Source organism: Mus caroli, unplaced genomic scaffold (assembly GCF_978045245.1).
Source record: "Mus caroli unplaced genomic scaffold, Mus_caroli_1 scaffold_11, whole genome shotgun sequence".
NCBI classification, from domain to species: domain Eukaryota; kingdom Metazoa; phylum Chordata; class Mammalia; order Rodentia; family Muridae; genus Mus; species Mus caroli.
The window spans coordinates 106,340,552-106,359,541 of NW_028227266.1; the positions used below are offsets into that span (position 1 = coordinate 106,340,552).

The window sequence follows — 18,990 nt, forward strand, 5'->3', positions numbered from 1 at the left end:
GTAGGAACCCTAACCCCAGACAAAAATAAAAGGTGAAAGGTAGTTTTGAACACACAGGCAGTTGTACTGAGATCAATAGCTAAAGGGATTTTATAATAAAGTCCCTTGTCATATAATTAATCACATTTTAAAATATGCATATATATGTATAAGTATATATGTATATATATATGTATATATATATATATATATAAAACAAAAATCTCAGGGTTGGAGAGATGACTCCATAGTTAATAGTCCCTGCTGCTCTTACAGAGAACCTGTACCCCAGCACCCACATCTGGTGGCTCAGAAATCCAGCTTCTGACATTCTGTGGCCTCTGTGGTGGCTTGCACACTTAACAGCATATACACACAAAGACACACATACATGTAAATAAAATAACTTTGGGGGGGGGGGGTCGAGACAGGGTTTCTCTGTATAGCCCTGGCTGTCCTGAAACTCACTTTGTAGACCAGGCTGGCCTCGAACTCAGAAATCCACCTGCCTCTGCCTCCCTAGTGCTGGGATTAAAGGCGTGTGCCACCATGCCCGGCTATAAAATAACTTTTAAATAAATCTCAAACCCTGCTGACAGCCACTATAGCGTAAAGTTGAGCCTAGACCAACTTGGCACTTATAGAGAGACTTAAATATAATATCTTTTCTTTAATGTTCATTGGTGTTTTGCCTGCATGTGTGTCTGTGTAAGGGTGTCAGAAACCCTGGAACTGGAGTTACAGTTATGAGCTGCCATGTGGTTGCTGGGTATTGAACCCAGGTCCTCTAGAAGAGCAGTCAGTGCTCTTAACCGCTAATCCATCGCTCCAGCTCAAGGGAGATTTCTCTGTCCAGTGGAATCAAGTGGGAAAAGAGTCGCTGAAGTAGCACAGCCTTGACCCTTATTCCCCCTTAGGTGGAAAGTTCATGTCGCAAGTACAATTCGTTGGAACAAGGGCAATGTGAACGAACACCCAATACAACAATGGCAAGTCATTTACATAGTTGCCTTCTTTGATCGTTAAGATAGGAAGAGCCTGCCATCATCATCATTTTTAAGGCTCGTGAAATTGCACCGGGGAACTTGGTCAATAACACAGTGACTACAAATGATTGAACAAGCCCATCTTAGGCTCCACTTGCCAGACGACAGTTTCTGGTTAGTTCACACACAATGGTACAACTCGTCAGAACCATTCACATTCTTATGTACCTGATTACAAAAACACTGCTGTACCTGTACAAGTCCTAAATAGAGCCAGTCTCCTCCAAAGAATTGAGCAAGTGTGTGGCCCAAGGCGGTGCTACCTCTTGAACCCGCCCAGTTAACACCTCGCTTTCCTGCATCAGGAATACTGGTCTCAACTTCCCTAACTAAGAACTGGAGGAGTAAGCACTGAAAACTACAACTCCCAAGCGCCCTAGCCTGTACACTCTACGGGACCTGTTGGCGCACAGCTTCTGGGACTTGTGGTTCTATGAAGAAACCGACCGGCTAGGTCCCAAGGACTCCGTATCCCAGCATGCCGAGGAGCCGGAAGGCAAGCGCTCAGAGGGCGTACTGCCGCGGCCGCCAGCGGGGGCGCGCAGGCGCGGCGCCCCTGTTTGTCGGCCCCGGAGAGGGGAGGAGGTACCGTCAAGCCAAAACCCTAGCCCAGCCGGAGCTAAACGGGCTTGACTTGGGCCGGAACGAGGCACCAGTGCCCCGCAGATCGCAGAGTCTCAGAGTGGATGGAGGAAGCCCAGCCTTGAGATCAACGCTAGCCTGGCCGCTGGGCCGACGGAACACGCAGGCAGGCGAGCCCAAGCTACCCAGGGCCTAACGTCAGGTCCCCGGCAAGAAGGCTTTCTCTTCGCGTTGGAACTACAACCGGATCAAACCGGAACCAGAGCCTTCCCACGGAACAGAAGCCAGTGAAGTAGCCGGGCCCGGGCCTCCCGTCGGGGCCGAACTGGGACGAGGCCCCGGGGAGGCCCCTAGGCCACCTTCCACACATTCCCTTAAGTCAACGTCCGCCAGGAAGATGCAACGCGCCCTACCTGGTGCCCGCCAGCATCTGGGGGCCATCCTGGCCAGCGCCAGCGTGGTGGTGAAGGCACTGTGCGCCGTGGTACTGTTTCTCTACCTGCTTTCCTTCGCTGTGGACACGGGCTGCCTGGCCGTCACCCCAGGCTATCTTTTCCCACCCAACTTCTGGATCTGGACCCTGGCCACCCACGGGCTCATGGAACAGCACGTGTGGGACGTGGCCATTAGCCTGGCCACAGTGGTTGTGGCCGGGCGATTACTGGAGCCCCTATGGGGAGCCTTGGAGCTGCTCATCTTCTTCTCGGTGGTGAATGTGTCAGTGGGGCTTCTGGGGGCCTTCGCCTACCTCCTCACCTACATGGCTTCCTTCAACTTGGTTTACCTGTTCACTATTCGTATTCACGGCGCCCTGGGCTTCCTAGGTGGTGTCCTGGTAGCCCTCAAGCAAACTATGGGAGACTGTGTGGTTCTGCGAGTGCCCCAGGTCCGCGTCAGTGTCGTTCCCATGCTGTTGCTGGCGTTGCTGCTACTCCTCCGGTTGGCCACGCTGCTCCAGAGCCCAGCCCTGGCTTCCTACGGCTTTGGGCTGCTATCGAGTTGGGTATATCTTCGCTTCTATCAGCGCCATAGCCGGGGCCGAGGGGACATGGCTGACCATTTTGCTTTTGCCACCTTCTTCCCGGAGATCCTGCAACCGGTGGTGGGGCTGCTAGCGAACTTGGTGCACGGCCTCCTGGTGAAAGTAAAGATATGCCAGAAGACAGTGAAGCGCTACGATGTGGGAGCGCCGTCGTCCATCACTATCAGCCTCCCAGGCACAGACCCTCAAGATGCGGAGCGCAGAAGGTACTGGGAACTTCTCTAAAATCTTGGCTAGCTAGACTGTTGGTGTGGCCACATAACCAGCCATTGAGGTGTTTGCTCTATATAGGCCGGAGAGCTACAGGCAGGTGTTGGGAGCGGCTTCAGAAAAGGGATTCCGGTCTTGGCCTTGAGGAGGGAACTGAATGTGGAGGTTTCTGGACTCTGTGTACCTCACAACTTGGACCACTTAACATGGCTACAGAATGCCCAGTTACCTTTGGTCTTGCCTCAGAATTTCCAAATTCTAAGCACTGGTCCAGTGATAGACAGAAACTGTGGCTCTTTTCTCCTGTGATGGGAAATGGGAAAGGAGGTCTTTGTCCATAAGTCTTTCCCTTCTTAATGTAGGATGATTGGGGTATTACTAAATTTACCCCTCTTTCCGACACGTTGCCAACGGAGACAGGTTATGTGCCTCACTGCGGGAGCCTCCTGACCACACCAGGCAGGTCAGAGACCTCTGCATCACCTACAAGGGCAGCATCAGTAATCTCACTGCATTATTCACTGAACACGTTAGCCAAGGCAGGAGAATGCTTTTTGAACTCAGGTCTTACTTTCTGAGCCCTATGGACTCTTTACAGTGTTCCCAGCTCCCAGGAGACCCAGTGTCCAGTGTTCTTCCTGAGACTGTTGACGTCTCAGCAACCTTATTCCTTAGCACTTATCACGGGTTCCTGCTTTTGCTCCCCTGTGAAAGGGGTTCCTGACCTCAGGGGAAGAATTCTCTCAGCTCATTCCCCACTGAGGCTCTATAGCTGAGTGTAGCCTCCTTCCTTGAAGGAGTTAGCAGCTGGCAGGTGTGGGAACACAGCCAGGCCATGCTGCAGGCCTAAGTCTGGGCACTACAGCTTGAGTTTTTGGGGAGTGTCCTAAAGACCACTCCATCTTGACCTTACTTAGTAGAGGAAATGGGCTGGGGGCTGAGTTTTTAAGGACGAAGCTGTCCTTAGAGCTGTTCAGATGGGACTGGGCCAGAGCTTGCCCTTGCCCCAGTGAGAAGTCTTGAATTGTGACAGTTGACTGGTCATTCAGAAAGCCTCTCTCCAGGATCAAGAAAGTGGATAGAAAGCCGGGCGTGGTGGTGCATGCCTTTAATCCCAGCACTCGGGAGGTAGAGGCAGGTGGATTTCTGAGTTTGAGGCCAGCCTGGTCTACAAAGTGAGCTCCAGGACAGCCAGGGCTACACAGAGAAACCCTGTCTCGGGAAAAAAAAAAAAGTGGATAGAAAAGCAAGAGTGGGGACTGGCCCAGTCACATGGGTTGGGTGACAATTGTCATGCAACTGCATGCCACTCTTGGGCCCAAAGGGCTACAAGGAGGAAAGAGGATTCCACAAAGTGACTGCTGGCGAGGACATCTCCAAGAGTAGTCTGTGGAGTGACAGGGAAGGCCTGCTACTGGGCCAGGTTGGAGCACATTAGGGTTTTCAGTGCCTGTATCCCTGCTGCTTTTCCTGTCTATTTCCTTGGCGTGGTAGAAATTTTAGATCTTAGAAAGCCATAGGGTGGCGTATCTGCCTGTAGCAGCAACGAGGTAAGCCATCTGGATCCATGGACACTTCACCTTCTGTGGGGCAGAGTGCTGAACACTTAGAAACATGTCCTCCACTGAAGCTGGGTAGCTTGGTGTGTAGGGTATGTCTTCCTTAAAAGAGTTTACAGCTGGTGTCCAAGGGGTGGGAAAGCACTCAAGGCATGCTGCAGGCCCTACAGCTTGAGACTTCTTGAGTGTCCTAAAGAAAATTTCCAAGGGTATTTTCCCACCTTTTCTCAAAATAATGCCTGCAGAAGTCTACCCTGTGGAAACAATAGACCCTGCTCTCTGGCCTGCCCACATGGCTGTTTCTGCTACAAAGGCTCTGCTAAGGTCTGGGTGGCTTTGAGAAAAGCTTCTAGAAAAATTGTCATAGGAAGGGCCATGCAAGTTGACGCTGCTTCTTTAAGAGCCCTTCGTTGAAGGGAGCCTGGTAATACAGGCCTCTAATCCTGTTACTCAGGAGGCTGAGACAGGAGATTCAAGGGCTGCCTGTGCTACAGAGCTAGTTTGAAGCAGTATGGACCTGCCTAAAAAAAAAAGCTCTGTGGTGGAGTGCTGGCCTTCAGTTTAATCCCTAGTACCACAAAGCCAAATAATCCTGCCCTTGGAAATGACACCAGCGCATGTGGGACACATTTTTAGGGACTGAAACATGCCACTCCTGACAGAAGCATTACTCCTGCCCATCTCTAGCTAGCAAACTCAGAAGTGTCCGTGGTGGCTGGCCTGCTAAGTAGGCTGCCAACATCTAGGTAGCCTTCTCAGTCTGGAGGTGCCTTGGGTCCTCATTCAATTGCCAGAGCAGATCCTGGCCAGGCTCTTAGACGCGGTATGGGGATAGGAAACTTGGGATTTGGGAGGCAAGCCTCTTTGGTAGGAGGATTTGGCCTTATTGAAGAAGGTTGCAGAGCATGGTGGTCTCCCAAACCCAGTGTAACCTGCCTTTTCTCTTCTGGCTCCAGGCAGCTAGCCCTAAAGGCTCTCAATGAGCGGCTGAAGAGAGTGGAGGATCAGTCAGCCTGGCCCAGCATGGATGATGACGAAGAGGAAGCTGGGGCAAAAACGGACAGTCCCCTGCCCTTAGAAGACACTTCCACACCCCCAGGGAAGGTGACCGTCCCGGAATCCGGTCTCATCACCTTGGAGGCAGCTCCCCTACTCTAGACCACTTTGAGTGCAGTCCTTCTACTCCCATGCCTTCCCGATCCGTCTCGGCTACTGCAGAGCACGGACTGCTCTGAGGAGAGGGAAGAGGCTCTGCTGGGGGTTCCTGTGGCCTTCCGCTGTGTCTCGACAACACTAACACAGGACCCTTGTTGCTACCTGGTTTCGACTCCAGACAACCACAATGCCAGGTATGGGGTCTCTGAGCAGCAGCCAGTGCAGATCCCCATTTGCAGTAAGATTGTACCTCAGCGGTACAATTCCTCACCAAGGAAGTGGCTGCAGGGACACTGGTGCCACGGCTCCTGGGCCAGCCCTTACGTCTGAAACTGGTTGCCAACAGCCCCGAGCCAAGGCAAGGATTTGTGTTTGCCAAAAATGTTCTGGGGACCCAGCCAGTGTGGGTCTGAACATCCCCGCCCACCCCCAGACTGCATTCTCATCAGGGTTTCTTGTGCCCTTCTGCTGTGGCAGTGACGACTGTGCCTAGCCGGGCCTGCCACAGCTCCCAGGTATTTTCTACAGGACCATCTGAGCGGGCAGCCAAACCGGCTTCACAGTATCAATAAAGCGGTTCTTTGAGGTCTGGCTCCTGGGCTCCGTCAGACCACCTTGTGCAGCCCTCTCATCTTTATCAGATGCAAAGTTAAATGTGTTTTCTGGATTCTAGGGCTCAGTTCCATGACACCTCCACCTGGCTAAGAATCCCACTGCCCGTACCTCTTGTCTATTAATACACGCCTGCTGCTGGGCAGTCTTGCCTGAGCCATCACCTTAGTCCCTTTCTCCTTTTCCCTCTCCTCAGTCTATTGGAGAGACCTTCAGCCAGTGGACCTGACAGACCTGACAGTTGAAGGCTTCTCCATCAGTAGGTGCTGCCTTAGGCAGGGCATGGTGGCACATATCTATAATCCATGTCTCAAACAAACAAAACCAGGAGCTGAAGGCATAGCTTGGATGACAGAACACTTGCTTAGCATTTCAGAGCTCTGGGTTTGGGTCCCAGCACTACATAAATGGGGCATGGTATGGACCTACGTGGTACATACATACACCTATAATCCTAGCATTGAGGTGGAACAGGAGAATCTGAAGTCTGTCATCCTAGGCCATGTAGTGAGTTCAAAGCCCACCTGGGAGACTTGAAACCTTGTCTCAGAAACAGAAGGCAAATTTCTCTTGTTCATGATTCTACTTCCTTTTTCCCTTTTGAGACAGGATCTTACTATGTAGCCTTGGTTGGCTTAGAGCTCACAGAGATCTGCCTGCCACCACAAATGACCATGGGGTTCAACTTCTAAGTTATGCCCTGTGTGTGACACTGTGGACACAGTCCATCTCCTGACACTGGCCATAGTCTCCAGAATCCAGCACAATTAGCTGGAAACAGCTGTGCCGTCCACACATAGCCTCCCAATGCACTGGGATCAGAGGAAGTTTCACAGCAGGCTCTGAGGACTCCCACTCAAGGAGGGATCCCCTCCCTACCCAGCTGACCATTTTCTCACCATGATGCATTAGCAAGAACCATCCGCAGCTCTGAGCTGCTCCTCCTCCTGACAGGTTTTCAGGATTCTGTTTGTTTATTTTACTTTTTTTTCCTCCGTGACTTCTGGACATACCAGTACACATATAAGCTGTATGGCTGCTGGGGAGACTGTTGCAACCCCAACTTCACCCAGACACATGATCCATGCTCCCCTGGGTTGACAGCAAGAAAAGGGAGACACTCTAGCGTGAGGAGATCTACCCCTGAGTGCCCTAGTCCCTGAAATGTCCCCAGACCCCGTCAGTTGTGAGAGTCCAACAGGTTCTGAGCTCCTGGTCCGAAGCTGAGGTGCAAATCCAGCCTTCCTAATAGCTGGTGAGTGCTCACGGCTGGATCCTCTTGCGGTACAGGTAGGCATTGCTCACTTGGTTCATGATTACCAAACTGGTGAGGATGGGGCACAACACAGCCAGGTACCAGGCACCACCAGTGACAGTGGCAGTGAACCAGAGTGAGAACATGCCCAACAGGAGGCTGGCACTGCCCAGCAGGTAGCCCACCAACCCAGAAGTGGCATGGTAGAGTTTCAGTTTTGCCAGGGGCCATCGGGGCAGCAACTTGGGGTAGAGCAGGCCCATGCCCCCTGAACACTGCAGACCTGCCCACAGCACAGCTAACAGCCCTGCCTGCCCATGCCGAGTGGTCAGGTGTGCTTTGCCAAGCTGCTCTTTGTGGAGGATGACAAGACCTAGACCTAGCAGAGCACAGAGTAGGGCGAGCAGCTGGAGCACCCAGTGGCAGCGTGCTCGGACCTTCCGAGAAAGGGAACGCAGCAGAGAACTCTCAGGGGAGAACATCAGGAGTGCTTCGGTCATCAGGAAGGAGAACTGAGGAGACAGAAACTCAAGTGAGCTCTGAGCACTGAACCCTCCACAGAGGTGCACCCCCTTCCGTCCCCTTCCCCTAAGGACACTTGATGAGATGCTGCACTTGATGAGACGAAGGCCCTGTGTGGCACAAAACGGCTGCCCTGAGTAGTTAGGGAGAGCTGCCTCTCCAGACTTCTTCCTGGGTGCTTTTCTGAAATGTCACCTTGGCTATGTGACCCAGCAAACAAGGTTTGAGACGTGGCAGTTATAAATGATTCACAAGCTTTGTCTCCCTTCCATGGGGCAGGATACAATTTCTTGGCAAGAGCTGGCCACATGGGTGCACTGTTTCAGGGACAATTAGATGCATCACCAGAAATTAAGGTTTTTAGGGACAGAGCAGCCTCCAAATGCCATTTCTCAGCTTCCTAGCTAGAGGTGAGAGAAGCCGCCCTTTTGTGCTTGGGTGAGCTTCACCTGTTCGTCCTGGGTCGTGAATACCGTTCTCAAGCCTTGGATATTCGTCAGAAGCAGGAGTGGGGACATACAGCTCGTCTACACTGGCACTAAATGCCTACAAGGATTCTGGGACTCACCAGCCACGCCCACACCCACATTCTACCCCTAAAAGCTACCCAAACCCACTACTTACAGCCAGAGACATAAGAACGGGGTGCCAGGAGAACAGACCTGGAATGAGAAGAGTTCCTCATGGAACTAGGGAAAAAGAAACCAGCATACCAGTCTCTATAGCCGGAGATGACAGCCCATCCATCACCCAAGGAGGGGTCAAAATGCGAGCCTCCTCTAGTAACAAGCTCATCTTACCCACCCCCTCTTCTCTTCCCTGGACAGAAAGAACGCTCTGCCAGTCCTCTGGCGGCTCCTTCCTCCAGCATCCCCACAAGTCAGGAATGACATGCCAAGTCAAAGGAAGAGAAGCCATGTACTTAAAGCTTGCCCAGGTGGGCAGAGCCCCCACACTGGTCTGCTCTACCCACGACGTTAAATATGTTCAACAGAGAATATCCTTCAGCCAGTCAATCCTGTTCTCAGGAGTTATGCCCATCGTTTCCCCCTGTTACGGCCCCCGTTCCCCAAGAGAAGTAGCTTTTCTCTTCCCATAAGTGGACTATGAATTCTACTTACTGGAGCCAGGTCTGGCAAGCACAGCCACAAAGATGGTAAAGCCTAACGCCACGAGGTGGGCTGCAGCCCCAGAGGCAGTGCGCAGAGCTCGGTAGATATGCGACTCCGTCTCCACAGAAAGGGCCATGGTCAGCCCAGCCGATAGCTGCACAGCCTGAAAGCATCATAGGCGTTGGCAAGAGTGCCCACTGTCCACGCCCCTCACTGGGGACAGTAACTCAGGGCAGAAATGGCACCTTTTCCCGGAGAAGTTATGACAGGAGCAGAGTAGTGCCGGCACCAACAGTCCCAACTTAGCAGTCTACCTGTCAAACACCTGTATTTGAAGTGGTACCGATCGCACCTTCCAAGTGGGAGGAGGAAGACTACAAATCCCAGAATGCAGCACGTCATCGTTAGCCGGAACGGAAGGCGTGGAGCACTACGGGAATTGTATTTCCCAGCTGCTTCCCTACCTAAGCGTGAATCTCTTTGCACACTGCCTCCCCATGTGCACCTGACACGCTGTACCTCCACTGTAGAATTTTGCCCTCCTCACCTGCTTCTCAGGTTCGACGCAGTGACTTTCTCCAAAATAAACTGGACCCTCGGCCCCGCCAGCCGCGCCACCGCTCCGTTACAGAGTAGCTTCACTTCCGGGTGCGATGTCTACCCACCGGAGACTTCCTGGGACAAGCCCCCTCCCATCCCATCCAGCGGCAACCACGCCCCCTGAGTCGCCTTGCGCAGGCGCTGTTGAGTTGACGGCTCGTTGGGTTTGCGCTCACAAACCTGTGTGACCTAGCCCGGCCTCTTTCTCTTTTTGACAGGGTATTCCAAGGCGTAGAGGCGACCACCACACGAAAAACAGAGATTACAGACTTGGATCCAGACAGCGCCATGGGCAGCAGCTGCCGCATCGAATGTATATTCTTCAGCGAGTTCCACCCAACGCTGGGACCCAAAATTACCTATCAGGTGCCTTCCACACTCCCGGACTAGGCGAGGGGAGGGATGCTCTCTGGAGCTCAGCTGGCCGCCTGGAGGGGTTGTGGTTGATCCACGCGTTCCTCTTCCATTGAATGGAGGGGGTACACAGACCCAGGTCTCCGGTTTCTAGTGTGGAGGAGGAGTTTTGTCCCCCAAACTGAATCAGGTTCTAGGTTTCGGGGAGGTGCTAATGCTCATGAAGGTTTAGATGACCCAAGAGAAACACTGGACCGAGACAAATGATATATAAAAGTTAGGTGAGGGTAGAAACGGTATTCCAGGTAGTGGGAATAGTGAACGCAAAAGCCAAGGGAGCTTGCCAAAACATAGCATGTGTTTGGAAGCACAAAGTAGGGCACTGGGTGGATGAGGGAAGCAAACGGTAGAGGGACTTGTGCCTGGGTGGGCTGTAAAAATCTGCCCGGTCCCAACGTCCACTGAGGGAGCTCTCATGGCTGCCTTCTCCAGGTCCCTGAGGATTTCATCTCCCGAGAGCTGTTTGACACGGTCCAGGTGTACATCATCACCAAGCCCGAGTTACAGAACAAGCTTATCACTGTGTGAGGCTTTAGTTGGGTGGGAGCAAAGGGGTCCCAGCCTGGCTTGGGGGTGGGTGGGAGGCGGGGCAGGCTGACTCTGTTCTACCTCTCCAGCACAGCCATGGAGAAGAAGCTGATTGGCTGCCCCGTGTGCATTGAACACAAGAAGTACAGCCGCAATGCTCTCCTCTTCAACCTGGGCTTTGTGTGTGATGCTCAGGCTAAGACTTGTGCCCTGGAACCCATCGTTAAAAAGCTGGCCGGCTACTTGACCACGCTGGAGGTCTGCAGCAAGATGGGCCCGGGGTGGGGGGTTGGGTGCGTGCGTGCGTGGTGGGCACAGGTGGGGAGAGAGTTCCTGGGTCTTGAATCCCCAGCCTCCAGCAGCTAGCTCCATGTTGCTGCAGCAGGGAGCCTGAGGTGTGGTCACTCACTGTGCTGTCTGTGTCCTCTCCAGCTTGAGAGCAGCTTTGTATCCAATGAGGAGAGCAAGCAGAAGCTGGTGCCCATCATGACCATCCTGCTGGAAGAGCTGAATGCCTCCGGCCGCTGCACTCTGCCCATCGGTACGGCCGCCTCTGCCAGGACGGCAGATGAACAAGGGAAGGTTGGGGAAGTAGCAGGACACAGCCACTGGCGGAGGCGAAGATTCTTGATTAAGCTGGTGGGCAGGAAATAGCCATGGGTTGACACAGTGACATCTGAGGGTCCGGGGTACAATGGGGCTGGGGTTGGGGGAGCAGCCAGCAGAGCTCTTCAGCTCTTCTTCTTGGCAACAGTCATCCCCCTCTCTGGACCTCAGTTTCTCACTCCATAAAAGAGGACTAATGGGGCCAGGTGTGGTGGCTCACGCCTTTAATCCCAGCACTCGGGAGGCAGAGGCAGGCGGATTTCTGAGTTCGAGGCCAGCCTGGAACTACAAAGTGAGTTCCAGGACAGCCAGGGTGATTCAGAGAAACCCTGTCTTGAAAAACAAACAACAGCTGGACGTGGTGGCACACACCTTTGATCCCAGCACTTGGGAGGCAGAGGCAGGCGGATTTCTGAGTTCAAGGCCAGCCTGGTCTACAAAGTGAGTTCCAGGATAGCCGGGGCTTTACAGAGAAACCCTGTCTTGAAAAACCAAAAAAAAAAAAAAAAAAAAGAAAGAAAGAAAAGAAAAACAAACAACAACAACAAAAAAAGACTAATGACCCTCCCACGATCCACCTCAGTTAGTGGTAGGAGATTTTAGATAGTAATTGAGGGCTCCTTGGGAAAGACAATGCTGAGGATGTGGGTGGGGTCCCCTGCAGACGAATCCAACACCATCCACTTGAAGGTGATCGAGCAGCGGCCTGACCCTCCTGTTGCGCAGGAGTATGATGTGCCTGTCTTTACAAAGGACAAGGAGGATTTCTTCAGCTCGCAGTGGGACCTTACCACACAGCAGGTATGCTAGCCCTCTCTTAGGGGATTCCCACCTTGGGCTATCCACAACTTTAGCCTTGGGTCACCCTTGCTGACCCTTCCTTGCCCGGTACAGATCCTGCCCTACATTGATGGATTTCGCCATGTCCAGAAGATCTCCGCTGAGGCAGACGTGGAACTCAACCTGGTGCGCATCGCCATTCAGAACCTGCTGTGAGTGAAGATCCGGTTAATGCCTATTACGGAGCCATGCCCGAGGAGACCTAAAGGATGCTCAGTATGAGGGAGGGTAGGCTCGATGTCTAAAAGCTAAGCAGAGCTCTTTCCCACTAGGTACTATGGTGTTGTGACACTGGTATCCATCCTCCAGGTAGGTGAGTCTGGGATGCAGTTAAGTAAAATGTGACCCATATGGCTGAGCCAGATCAAGCCAGACTCCCAAGGACATCCCTCAGGCCCTTGTGACCCCTGCTGTGTTCTAGTATTCCAATGTGTATTGCCCAACACCAAAAGTCCAGGATCTGGTGGATGACAAGTCCCTGCAAGAGGCATGTCTGTCCTACGTCACCAAGCAAGGTAATGGCAGTCCCTGGCGGGAGACTAATCCAGGAAGGACAGGACCATGTAGGACTAACCCTGGCATCCGCAGGACACAAAAGAGCCAGTCTCCGAGATGTGTTCCAGCTATACTGCAGCCTGAGCCCTGGTACCACTGTGCGAGACCTCATTGGCCGCCACCCCCAGCAGTTACAACACGTTGATGAAAGGTCAGACGGGCACTCTCAGGCATGGTGGGTTGGACTGTCTTGGGTCTCTCTGGAAGAGCCTTGAGTCAAATAGGAAGCAGGGGATTCCCTGAGGGTAGAAGTATGAAGCCTGCTAGTCCAGGCAGAGGGTGTGCTTGGAGGTCTCTCTAGCCCATAATGCACCACAGGGCTAGCGTGTCCGGAATATCACCTCTCCCCCCGACAATCACTCAGGAAGCTGATCCAGTTTGGGCTGATGAAGAACCTTATCCGGAGACTACAGAAATATCCAGTCAGAGTGTCTCGGGAGGAGCGGAGCCACCCTGCCAGGCTTTACACAGGCTGTCACAGCTATGATGAGATCTGCTGCAAGACAGGTAGGTGGAGGCAGGCAGGGCAGGCTGGGTGAGGTGAGGGCTGAGTGGCCATGCTAGGGCTGCTGACCTTGCCTTGCTCACACCTCCTCCCCACCCCACCCCCTGCCCCAGGCATGAGCTACCATGAGCTGGACGAGCGACTAGAAAATGACCCCAACATCATCATCTGCTGGAAATGAGGCTGGCTGGCTGGAGCATGTTACTATGGCTACTTGCCCCTACTAAGGCCTCCTTGGTCCACAGGAGCTAGACACGTTTGGTTGTACATACGGTCTGGAGGGTGAGACTCGGTTTTGTAAATAAAGTTATGTGTTTCATCCTGTGGAATATTGAGTCCTGCTTCAGCCAACAACTAAAGACCAGTGAATGTGAAAGCCATGCCAACTGGCCTGGGCTAGCTGGAGTGCCATCTAGTGGACAGAAATATCAATAAACAGGCTGAAGGTTTTTGTTTGTTGATTGGTTGGTTTGTTTTGTTTTTTGAGGGATGAAGGAGGTTGATTTTTCTGAGACAAGGTCTCACTATGTAACGCTGGCTGTCCTGGGATTCACTACGTAGCCCAGGCTGGCCTACTCAGAAAGCTGACTGCCTTTGCCTCTGAGTGCTGGGATTAACGGTGGGCGCTGGAACACCTGGCCACACTTAGATTTTTAATTTTTTGTTTGTTTCTTTCTTTATTTTTATTTTTTGGTGGTCAGTACGAGGTGGAGCTAAGACAGGCTGTTCTGTAGCACAGACTGGCCTGGAACTTCCTGATTTGAACTTCTGATTCTCCAGCCTTGGTCTCCTGAGTGTTAGGATTATAGGTTTATGTTCCCACACCCCACGGATGCAGTCCTGGGGACTGAAGCCAAGGCTTTGTGCATGCTAGACAGGCAAGTACTCAGCTATGAGCACTGCTCTGGCCTGTAAACCGAAAGAACTAGAGTCAGGTAAGATGGATATAATATATTGGGACAGGAGCAAAAATTGCTCTGTATTAGATGGCCAAGGAAGATCTGGGTGACTGAGCCTTGAAGGAGTAAGACTATTCCAGAAGAAATAAGGCAAGGGCCAAACGTGGAGGCTCATGCTTGTGATGCTAACACTAAGGAGGCTGACACAAGTGAATTAGTTCAAAGACAGTTTGGACTATACAGAGTTAAAGCCAGCCTGGCTGACATAGTCAGACCCTGTCTCAAAAAGCCTGTAGGAGGAACTCAGGGAAAGCCCATGAGGTTGGGACGTGGAAAACAAGCACAGTGGTACACGCCTCAATCCCCAACACTGGGGAAGCCGACCAAGAAGAAGGAAAGCTTAAACCAGCCCTGGCTCTATAGCGAGCTCCGCTATTTGGTCTTGGCTATATAATGAGAACCCGTCTCAAAGAGAGAATGGGGTTCTGGGGAGATGACTCAACACAAACAGTTTTAAAAAAAAGAATGTGACAAAAAATGAAGCACGAGGGTAGAGGAGGGCGGGAGGTAGGTTCTTCCTGGTAAGCCGCTGTGGTCTGGTATTTTGGGAGCCAGCGCCATCCTGGAGGGAGGTATGTTAGGTGCACATCTTTAGGACTCCTGGCTGCGGACCTGAGCCTGGTAACGCATGCCTTAATTTCAGCACTAGAGAGACAGAGCAGAGGCCAGTGGAGTCCTTTGACTTGAAGGCAAGCTCGGTATAAATAGGAAGTTCCACGCCAGCCTATGTCATTAAAACGAAAAACTGAAAGACTCAGCTGCTGAGACCGCGGTAGCTACCCTATTGAGGGGCTAAGACAGTGCAGCTGCAGGAGTTGCACACTCACAGCTGTGCCAGCCCTGGGGAGGTGTGGCGAATGGGTCTGGCATCTGGGGCTGCTTATTGGCGGTGAGGTGGGCGTGGCAAGAGCGGTATCGAGACAAAACTACGCAGGCGCCAAGCTCCCTCGTTTCCATGGCGACGACGACTCACGAGCTTCAACGGCTTAGCAACTGTCCTGTCCCAAGACTTTGGTCCTGCCCTTGGACTCTGTCGTCCTAAGTGTTTCAGTTTTCCCTATTCGGGTTGCTTCCTGAAACCAAAGGAATCTTAGCCCCTGGCATGGGTGACCTGGAACTGCTACTGCCTGGGGAGGCTGAGGTGCTGGTGCGGGGCCTGCGCAGCTTCCAGCTTCGGGAGATGGGCTCTGAAGGGTGAGGAAGCCGCCACAGGTGGAGTCACTGGTCATTTAGTGGAGGAGCTTGGAACTGACATTGGAGAAGGGGTTGCCAGTGTGGAGGGGCCTCCAGGTGGGTAGGCGAAGCTCTCTGAGATAGAAGCGTATGGCCCCTGATGCCCCTCTAGCCCCAGAACAGGATCATAGTAGGCTTCAGTAGGATCCAACCCCACCCTCACTCCCGTTGCACATCTGGTCACCCAATGTACACACATCCCTTCGGGGGCAGGTGGAATAAGCAGCATGAGAGCCTGGAGAAGCTGAACATGCAAGCCATCCTTGATGCAACTGTCAGCCAGGCTGAGCCCATCCAGGAACTGCTAGTCACCCACGGGAAGGTACGTCCAGATCCCAGGCAGGATTCCTGCCTTCCTATTGTACCTCTTGGGGACACTAGGCAGCACCTGTTCTTCCTTCAGGCCTGCTACACCTAAGTGGGAAAGAAAAATATGTTTGTTTTATTTTGAGATAAGGTGTTGATCTGTAGCCCAGACGGCCATTAGCCTAACTGTGTCTGCCTCCCAAATGCCAGGACTGCAGGCATGCCTCGCTGTACCTGGCTGGCTATATTTCCTATTGTACCCTCAGTGGATGCGAGAGTGGATGGAGCCATGGATCCTAGGCTCCAGGGGGAACGCTCAAGTGCTGACATGAGCCTGAATTGACTGTAAGGCCAAAGAGATCTTCCCTAAGGAGGAAGTGAGGCTTTCCAAATGGGGAAGGTAGCCGTTCTGACACACTGGGAGAAAGTAGAAGCCGGGAAAGATGCCTGGCTGGAGGCTGGGCCAAGGACGGCCCTAGTTCTCCTGCAAGAGAAAGGCAGAGCTGGGTAGCAGGGGTTGGTCTAGGAACAGGGCTCAGTAAAGGGCTGAAGTAAGAATAAGGCCAGGTGACAAAGACCAGAATAAGGACAGGAAGAGCAGAGCTACCCTAAAGTGGGGTATCCCTGGATGGAGGGTGGGGTAAGGTGCAAGAGGGCAATGGCAGTAAAGGCAGTGGGAACTAAGGCAGGCTAAAGCTGGGACAGGAGAGCTGAAGGGCCAAGGCAGGTCCACTGAACCCCTGCTTCTCCCCTGTCCTCCGCAGATCCCAACGCTGGTGGAGGAGCTGATTGCGGTGGAGATGTGGAAACAGAAGGTTTTCCCTGTGCTGTGCCGGCTGGAGGACTTCAAGCCCCAGAATACCTTCCCCATATACATGGTGGTGAGCTGGGCCCTCAGAGTCCTAAGCCGCGAAATATAGCTAACAGGCAGCCCCTGTCTCCCCCTCTCAGCCCAGCCCCATCCTCTTGGACAGGTACACCATGAGGCCTCCATCATCAATCTCCTAGAGACAGTATTCTTCCACAAGGTGAGACACTACTCTGCAGGCCGGAGCCTGGTGGCTATGTCGGCCGGGGAGGGCATCGAAGCCCAGAAATAATCCCCTCCCTGAACGCCCCCAGGAGGTGTGTGAGTCAGCAGATGACAAGGTCTTGGACCTAGTAGACTATTGCCACCGCAAGCTGATACTGCTAGTGGCCCGGAAAGGCGGCGGTGACCTGTCTGAAGAAGAACGGTTCCAGGACAGTACCCCTATGCAAGTAAGCTAAGGTTTCCTGGACTTAGCAAAATCTCGATGTGATTCTCTCCGGCCTCCCCAGGCAGGGTGAATGCTGTGTGCCTGTGCCCCTACCCCCCTCTCCCGCACCATCAGGAGCTGCAGAAGCAGGCGGAGATGATGGAATTTGAGATCTCCCTGAAAGCCCTCTCCGTGCTTCGCTACATCACAGACTGCGTGGATAGGTGGGCCACCCTCCAGGGCTGGGGGCGAGCACACAACAAGGGGCTGTGCGCCCTGGCCCATGGCCTCTGCTGACCGCCCTTCTACCCTACCTCTAGCCTTTCCCTGAGCACACTGAACCGCATGCTCAGGACTCACAACTTGCCCTGCCTCTTGGTGGAACTGCTGGAACACAGTCCCTGGAGCCGGCGGGTAGGAGGTACGGCTCGCCCCCATTTGCCTAAGATGTAACGGGCTGCTTCCAGAACATCCTTCAGGATCAGTGCGAAGGGTACAACATACACATTGAGGATTCTGGGATACCTCACCCGAGACGGGACTAGAGTTTGTCTCTGAGGCAGACAAGTCCTGTGAACCATTTATTGAAGACTCCACTTTGTTCTGACGTCTAGTGGCCCAGGCTTTCTAACCTTGCCGGGCAGTGGACAGTCCTCCAGACTATACACACAAAGATAACACAACACCCACCGGCTTCCGGTGGGCTCCTTCTCCTCCCCCAGGAAAGCTGCAGCATTTTGAGAGTGGCCAATGGCAGACGGTGGCCCCCTCAGAGCAGCAAAAACTGAATAAACTGGATGGGCAAGTATGGATCGCCCTGTACAATCTACTGCTCAGCCCTGAGGCCCGAGCCCGTTACTGCCTTACAAGCTTTGCCAAGGGACAGCTGCTTAAGGTGGAGAACTCAATGACCCCACCCAGCCCCACCCCCAGGGCATCCCTGCCTGTCCCTGTCCCCTTTCCACAACTTGGGCTTCAGGCAGCGACAGGGGAGCTGGTAAGATGCAAACCCTCCAAGGACTCTCAGCCCAACTTCAGGACTTCCTGTCTCTTGGCCCTCTGGCTAGGAACAGTTTCTCAATGGCCTTCCCTGGATCTCTTGCAGCTTCAGGCCTTCCTCACAGACACACTACTCGACCAGTTGCCCAATCTTGCCGATCTGAAGGGTTTCCTGGCCCACCTGGCCCTGGCTGAAACCCAGCCCCCTAAGAAGGACCTAGTGTTAGAACAGGTAAGGCCCGAGAACGTTGAGTGGCCCACTTTTCCGGCTCCTTCTTCCCTGTCTCCATTACACTTTTTTAGATCCCAGAAATCTGGGATCGGCTGGAGCGAGAGAACAAAGGGAAATGGCAGGCTATTGCCAAGCACCAGCTTCAGCACGTATTCAGCCTCTCGGAGAAGGATCTTCGTCAACAAGCACAGAGGTAAAGTCCACAGAGTGGCTGAAGTCACGTGCATAGGACCAAGGAGGGAAGGTCACCGAGTGCTTCTGTGCGCCTACCTGCCAGGTCTGTCCATTCTCGACTCCTCCCCCAGGTGGGCTGAAACCTACAGGCTGGATGTCCTAGAGGCAGTAGCTCCGGAGAAGCCCCGCTGCGGCTACTGCAACGCAGAGGCCTCCAAGCGCTGCTCCAGATGCCAGAATGTGTGGTATTGCTGCAGGTGAGGCGATCCTGGGACCTTAGTTCCCCTCCTAAGCTCCAACCCTGGGTTCTCCCACAAGCCCTGTCATTGTCATGCAACCCACCCCGCTGCAGGGAGTGTCAAGTCAAGCACTGGGAGAAGCACGGAAAGACATGTGTTCTAGCAGCCCAAGGTGACAGAGCCAAGTGAAGGCCGTAGCTGCAGAAGAGCGCACCCAGAATGTGACTCTGAGCTTCAGGGACTCGTGGCTGGCCCCTGTCAGACCTCAATTTCCCTGGTGAGCACAGCTGAGTCAAGTAGAGCTGCAAACCACCACAGTCAAGCGAAGGCTCTTCACTTCCTGCCCCACCCAGCGAATACGCAGAGGACCAGGCCACAGCATCAGCAAACTGGCAGACAGGGTTGGGGGTGTAAGCAAGGGCCGGATGTGGAGACCCTCTTCCTTTCGCACAATAAAGCAGACTCATGAAACGCATCAGTGTGGCGTT

The 18,990-nt window shown here is 53.3% G+C and overlaps 4 protein-coding genes across 8 annotated transcripts; 3 read left to right on the forward strand and 1 right to left on the reverse strand.

The window, feature by feature from the left end:
- The first annotated feature begins 1,528 nt into the window (after nt 1–1,528).
- Tmem115 (transmembrane protein 115) lies at nt 1,529–6,166 on the forward strand. Its single transcript, XM_021172006.3, has 2 exons — nt 1,529–2,855; nt 5,375–6,166. The coding sequence occupies exons 1-2, from the start codon at nt 2,005–2,007 to the stop codon at nt 5,574–5,576; spliced, it is 1,053 nt and encodes a 350-aa protein (XP_021027665.1). The 5' UTR covers nt 1,529–2,004; the 3' UTR covers nt 5,577–6,166.
- A 974-nt stretch (nt 6,167–7,140) lies between these two features.
- Nucleotides 7,141–9,779, reverse strand: Cyb561d2 (cytochrome b561 family member D2). Of its 2 annotated transcripts, XM_021172768.2 has the most exons (4): nt 9,622–9,779; nt 9,084–9,237; nt 8,587–8,624; nt 7,141–7,952 (listed from the first exon to the last, which is right to left on the reverse strand). In XM_021172768.2, the coding sequence occupies exons 2-4, from the start codon at nt 9,208–9,210 to the stop codon at nt 7,449–7,451; spliced, it is 669 nt and encodes a 222-aa protein (XP_021028427.1). In that variant the 5' UTR covers nt 9,211–9,237; nt 9,622–9,779; the 3' UTR covers nt 7,141–7,448. The 2 variants fall into 2 exon arrangements, with proteins under 2 accessions (XP_021028427.1, XP_029337613.1); XM_029481753.2 differs by lacking the exon at nt 9,622–9,779 and having other exon boundaries at nt 8,587–8,651.
- Nucleotides 9,780–9,795: 16 nt separating this feature from the next.
- Nucleotides 9,796–13,451, forward strand: Nprl2 (NPR2 like, GATOR1 complex subunit). 3 transcript variants are annotated; one of them, XM_021172766.3, is made up of 11 exons: nt 9,796–10,040; nt 10,521–10,612; nt 10,706–10,874; nt 11,049–11,157; nt 11,887–12,023; nt 12,117–12,214; nt 12,335–12,371; nt 12,484–12,577; nt 12,651–12,768; nt 12,936–13,124; nt 13,236–13,451. In XM_021172766.3, exons 1-10 carry the CDS (start codon nt 9,963–9,965, stop codon nt 13,102–13,104), a joined length of 1,101 nt encoding a protein of 366 aa, XP_021028425.1. In that variant the 5' UTR covers nt 9,796–9,962; the 3' UTR covers nt 13,105–13,124; nt 13,236–13,451. The 3 variants fall into 3 exon arrangements, with proteins under 3 accessions (XP_021028425.1, XP_021028424.1, XP_085684119.1); XM_021172765.3 differs by having other exon boundaries at nt 9,797–10,040; nt 12,982–13,124; XM_085827993.1 differs by lacking the exon at nt 10,521–10,612 and having other exon boundaries at nt 9,797–10,040; nt 12,982–13,124.
- A 1,596-nt stretch (nt 13,452–15,047) lies between these two features.
- Zmynd10 (zinc finger MYND-type containing 10) lies at nt 15,048–18,977 on the forward strand. Of its 2 annotated transcripts, none has more exons than XM_021172047.3 (12): nt 15,048–15,275; nt 15,528–15,636; nt 16,385–16,501; nt 16,595–16,648; nt 16,743–16,880; nt 16,994–17,082; nt 17,179–17,279; nt 17,581–17,753; nt 17,964–18,089; nt 18,161–18,282; nt 18,395–18,520; nt 18,616–18,977. In XM_021172047.3, exons 1-12 carry the CDS (start codon nt 15,184–15,186, stop codon nt 18,689–18,691), a joined length of 1,323 nt encoding a protein of 440 aa, XP_021027706.1. In that variant the 5' UTR covers nt 15,048–15,183; the 3' UTR covers nt 18,692–18,977. The 2 variants fall into 2 exon arrangements, with proteins under 2 accessions (XP_021027706.1, XP_021027707.1); XM_021172048.3 differs by having other exon boundaries at nt 15,196–15,371.
- The last annotated feature ends 13 nt before the right edge of the window (nt 18,978–18,990 follow it).

Coding starts and splice junctions, on each gene's coding strand:
- Tmem115 (XM_021172006.3), top strand. CDS start 2,005: ATGCAACGCGCCCTACCTGGTGCCCGCCAGCATCTGGGGGCCATCCTG. Junction 2,856..5,374: donor CAAGATGCGGAGCGCAGAAG/GTACTGGGAACT, acceptor TTCTGGCTCCAG/GCAGCTAGCCCTAAAGGCTC.
- Nprl2 (XM_021172765.3), top strand. CDS start 9,963: ATGGGCAGCAGCTGCCGCATCGAATGTATATTCTTCAGCGAGTTCCAC. Junction 10,613..10,705: donor CAGAACAAGCTTATCACTGT/GTGAGGCTTTAG, acceptor CTACCTCTCCAG/CACAGCCATGGAGAAGAAGC. Junction 12,769..12,981: donor TTACAACACGTTGATGAAAG/GTCAGACGGGCA, acceptor ACAATCACTCAG/GAAGCTGATCCAGTTTGGGC.
- Cyb561d2 (XM_021172768.2), bottom strand. CDS start 9,210: ATGGCCCTTTCTGTGGAGACGGAGTCGCATATCTACCGAGCTCTGCGC. Junction 8,625..9,083: donor GCTTGCCAGACCTGGCTCCA/GTAAGTAGAATT, acceptor TTCTCATTCCAG/GTCTGTTCTCCTGGCACCCC. Junction 7,953..8,586: donor CCGTTCTTATGTCTCTGGCT/GTAAGTAGTGGG, acceptor CTGTCTCCTCAG/TTCTCCTTCCTGATGACCGA.
- Zmynd10 (XM_021172047.3), top strand. CDS start 15,184: ATGGGTGACCTGGAACTGCTACTGCCTGGGGAGGCTGAGGTGCTGGTG. Junction 17,280..17,580: donor CTGGAGCCGGCGGGTAGGAG/GTACGGCTCGCC, acceptor CTCCTCCCCCAG/GAAAGCTGCAGCATTTTGAG. Junction 18,521..18,615: donor AATGTGTGGTATTGCTGCAG/GTGAGGCGATCC, acceptor ACCCCGCTGCAG/GGAGTGTCAAGTCAAGCACT.